Source organism: Capricornis sumatraensis, chromosome 18, assembly GCF_032405125.1.
Source record: "Capricornis sumatraensis isolate serow.1 chromosome 18, serow.2, whole genome shotgun sequence".
NCBI lineage: Eukaryota > Metazoa > Chordata > Mammalia > Artiodactyla > Bovidae > Capricornis > Capricornis sumatraensis.
The window spans coordinates 15,032,129-15,036,621 of NC_091086.1; the positions used below are offsets into that span (position 1 = coordinate 15,032,129).

At 55.6% G+C, this 4,493-nt stretch overlaps 1 protein-coding gene across 1 annotated transcript; it reads left to right on the forward strand.

Moving 5' to 3' along the window:
- The first annotated feature begins 532 nt into the window (after window positions 1-532).
- Window positions 533-1,967, forward strand: FOXD1 (forkhead box D1). Its single transcript, XM_068990752.1, is given in 2 exon segments — window positions 533-1,480; window positions 1,482-1,967. Coding segments are annotated over 2 exon segments (1,434 nt in total).
- The last annotated feature ends 2,526 nt before the right edge of the window (window positions 1,968-4,493 follow it).

Genomic DNA, 4,493 nt, shown 5'->3' on the forward strand with positions numbered 1-4,493 from the left:
TTCCCGAGCCTTGGCAGCGCTCTGACGTGCACACCATGTGACAGGCCTCCTTCAGCTATAAGCCGGGGAAAGGTCCGCCCTCTCCTGGACTCAGCCCTCTCTTCGCCGAGCTCTGTCCCTAGACTCTCCACCGTCTCGCATCCTCCCGGGCGCCCGCCACTATTGACTTGTTCGCTCGGTACCCCGCCACCCCCTCCTCGACGGACGCGGCGAGGGGCTGCTGGTGGAGAGAGGAAGGTCAAGTCCCCCGCCCAGGCGGGGTGCGCGCCTAACTAAACCAGCGCGGAGATCGCGGGACCGCGGCGGCGGCGCAGGAGTTACAAAGTCGCAGCGCGAGCCTCGGCGGCTGCCGCGCAGCCCCAGCGCCGCAGCTCCCGCGGCCGCGGAGCACCGTCCCCCCCGCCTCCCCCACCCCGCCCAGCGTGGCGCCCCCGGGCCGGGCCCGCCACCCGGGACCTGGGCTGGGGTGCGGCGGGAACCCGGAGCCCGGCGCCCCTATGGGCCGCCTCGCCGCCGCCGCCGCGCCACAGCTATGACCCTGAGCACGGAGATGTCCGATGCCTCCGGCCTCGCCGAGGAGACAGACATCGACGTGGTGGGGGAGGGCGAGGACGAAGACGACGAGGAAGAGGAGGACGACGACGAGGGCGGCGGCGGCGGGCACCGCCTGGCTGTCCCCGCGCGGCGGAGGCGGCGGCGGCGCTCGTACGCCGGGGAAGACGAGCTGGAGGACCTGGAGGAGGAGGACGACGACGATGACATCCTGCTGGCTCCGCGGACGGGGGGCTCCCCGGCGCCCCCGGGTCCAGCCCCGGGGGCGGGGGCCGGGGCTGGTGGCGGCAGCGGCGCGGGCGCGGGCGGCGGCGGCGTGGGCGCGGGCGGCGGCGCCAAGAACCCGCTGGTGAAGCCGCCCTACTCGTACATCGCGCTCATCACCATGGCCATCCTGCAGAGCCCCAAGAAGCGGCTGACGCTGAGCGAGATCTGCGAGTTCATCAGCGGCCGTTTCCCGTACTACCGGGAGAAGTTCCCCGCCTGGCAGAACAGCATCCGCCACAACCTCTCGCTCAACGACTGCTTCGTCAAGATCCCCCGCGAGCCCGGCAACCCCGGCAAAGGCAACTACTGGACGCTCGACCCCGAGTCCGCCGACATGTTCGACAACGGCAGCTTCCTGCGCCGGAGGAAGCGCTTCAAGCGGCAGCCGCTGCTCCCGCCCAACGCCGCCGCCGCCGAGTCGCTGCTGCTGCGCGGCGCGGGGGGCGCGGGGGGGGCAGGGGACCCGGCCGCGGCGGCCGCAGCCGCCGCGCTCTTCCCGCCCGCGCCCCCGCCGCCCCCGCACGCCTACGGCTACGGCCCCTACGGCTGCGGCTACGGCCTGCAGCTGCCGCCTTACGCGCCGCCCTCGGCCCTCTTCGCCGCCGCGGCCGCTGCCGCTGCCGCCTTCCACCCGCACTCGCCGCCGCCGCCCCCCCCGCCGCCGCCGCCGCCGCCGCCGCCGCCGCCACGGCGCGGCCGCCGAGCTGGCCCGGACCGCCTTCGGCTACCGGCCGCACCCGCTCGGCGCCGCCCTGCCCGGCCCCCTGCAGGCCTCGGCGGCCAAGGCGGGCGGCCCGGGCGCCTCGGCGCTGGCGCGCTCGCCCTTCTCCATCGAGAGCATCATCGGGGGCAGTCTGGGCCCGGCCGCCGCCGCCGCCGCCGCGCAGGCCGCCGTGGCCGTGCAGGCCTCGCCCTCCCCGTCTCCCGGGACGCCGTCCGCGCTCGGGACCGGCGGTAGCGACGGCGGCGGCGGCGGCTGTGCGGCTCAGGCGGCCGTGGGTCCGGCCGCCGCGCTCACCCGCTCGCTCGTGGCCGCCGCCGCCGCCGCCGCCTCCTCCGTCTCCTCGTCGGCCGCCCTGGGGACTCTGCACCAAGGGACTGCCCTGTCCAGTGTCGAGAACTTTACTGCTAGGATCTCAAATTGTTAATAACGCTATGTTAGCGCGCTCGAGAAAGAGAAGGTAGGAATCATGGCTCCTATTTTCATCTGGGTGGTTTTGTGTTTTGTTCCCTCCTCCCGGCGCGGCCCCTCCCGACCTCGCGCCCCCATTTCGCCTCTTGGGATTCTCAGACGAGACTGTGTTTGGCAACTTCTCGGGCGCTCTTTTCGACTCTGCAGGTCCCTCTATTTATGCAAAGTCGCCCTATGCTGCAGCCCCCCAACCTGGGGTGGGGAGGAAGAGGGTGCTGGTGGAGATCCGCTCTGTCTAGGCACAAGGGGCTTCCTTGACTTTGGGAACATTTTTTAAAAATCTAAGCCTTTTTGAGGTCTAGAGAGTCTCAGGTCCAGGCGTTAAAAATAAAAGACCAATAATGTTCAACAGAAGAGTAATGCAAAAATAGTAAAGGTCCCGAAGAATGCCAGAGAAGCAATGTTTTTATTTGAGGACATTTGGTGTGCTTTTTCATGAAAAGGAAAAAATGATTAACATGTTTACACAAGGAAAAAAGTCAAAATTATCATTTCTTATTTTAACCTGTGTTTTGTATCATAATAGACATGTGGAATTTTTATTTTGTACTTACTGCGTATTCTTTACAAGGAGTATTGTAAATTTTGACTGGCAATTATTGTACTATTCTAATGTAAGATTTTTACACTTTTTCAGAAATAAATACTTAATTTTCAAAGAAAATTCTCCAAAAGAATCGACTTTAGTCATCCCCTTCTTAGTTTATTTTCTTTTCTGTTAAAAAAACTTTCCTTGTGGGCTAAGTAGGAACCCGTTATAGAAGAGAAAAGTAATATTTTCAGAGACAGCTTAACAAGAACATCATGCCATGATTTTTTATTTATGCTGTCAAAACCATTGCAGGAGATCAGAAATTATTTTTAAATGACTACAAATAAAAGTTTCTTTGGTATACATTTCCAAATCTTATTTGATTCCATTTTGAAGAGCACTGAGGATACTTAAAAGCCACAGTTCTCAAAGATAATTTTATAGAACTTTAAATTTTATTTTGGAGCTTTCCACTCCATTTAATTTTCACTCACTTCTGAGCACAAATTCCTATAAATCTGTAAAAACTCTGCAACATAAGGTTATGTTTTAATGGGAGTAAGTAACAAACAAATCTGTGACTTTTGAATTAAAAATTTATTAGAAAAATTTAATAGAGCTCATCAGTTAAATAGCTTTAATCAAACAAGAAAATACATAGATTAAATTGTATTTGAAAGCTCTAGTATTTAAAGCTATTTTCTTTGACAGAATTCCAGTAGTTGCATAAAGAAGTTTTTATTCTAAAAGGCAGTGTTAATTTCAAAATTCTAGTTGAAATGAATAACTTAGAGTTTGTAAAGAATATCTTTAATTTTCAGATACTATACTCTTTAAAGAATGAAATGCATCAGGTGTTTACTTATATTTTAAAAATTTAGGTGATCTAGGATGTCTTTTTTCAAACTTTATTTTCCTTAACTAGTTATTGCAGGTAGTTTATAGTTCTTTAAAAAGATGAGACTAGTTTTGGTAGTAATGTGGGGTTCAGACAAAATGAAGGCATAGTAATTTTTGTGCTTAATATCAGTGAATTAACTTTTTTCAAATATCTGGACAGGTATATATCTGAAGAGCTGGCGATGTAAACTAGCAAGTTAACAAAGGCCACATTGTAGGCCACTGTTTTGCAGTGCCATTCACTCTTTGATGCCCTGTCCTTCCCTCCCTTTTTGGGGAGGGAAAAAAACTGACCCTCATAGCCTCAAAATTAAGTTCTGCGTTTTTTACCCTATGAAATATTTGAAAGAGGGAAAATAAGAGGCTAAAGTAAACAGTCACCCCCCCCCAAGTTTATAACTGATGCCTAGATACAAGTTGTAATTCGTTAGACCAAAGTTTTTTTTTGAAAAGTTACTTTTACCCTAGCCCACCTAAGGAAGAGGAGACATTGGAACCCGGAAGGTCCGGATGTCACTGGCACCCTGGGTGGACAGGCTTTAGAAGGAGGAGCCCAAACCGCACAAGCACTGCTGGCGGGCCTCGAAGCCTTCTGTAACGCATAGATCTGAATTTTTATCTGAAAGTAATTAGGGAGAGCGCGCGAAAATAAAAATCGTGTGTCTCACTATTTGCGTGATGCTTGGATATCCTGAACCTGGGAGTCCCCGCTAATCTTTCTCTATCCAAATTTCCGCATCTTTAAAAAAGTGCAGGAACGCGCTCCGCTTCCCAGGCTGTCAGTGCTTTTAAGAGAACCGCAAGAAAGCCTGGGCGATCCAGCGCGGTCCTCGGTTCGGGACCGGGAGCCGGGGTCCCGCTTCCCCCGCAAGTGCGTCTTGAGTCCCGAATCCTGAGAAAAGGTGAAGCCGACCCGCCTGCCTCAGTCTCGAGTTTTGCGTCGTGCGAGTGCAGCTCCTCCACTACCGCCGGGTTTGGGGTTCCCCCGTCGGCTCTGCTGGCTCCGCGGGCCTGGCCGACGGCTGGCCGACCTATGGGCAAGCGAAGGCC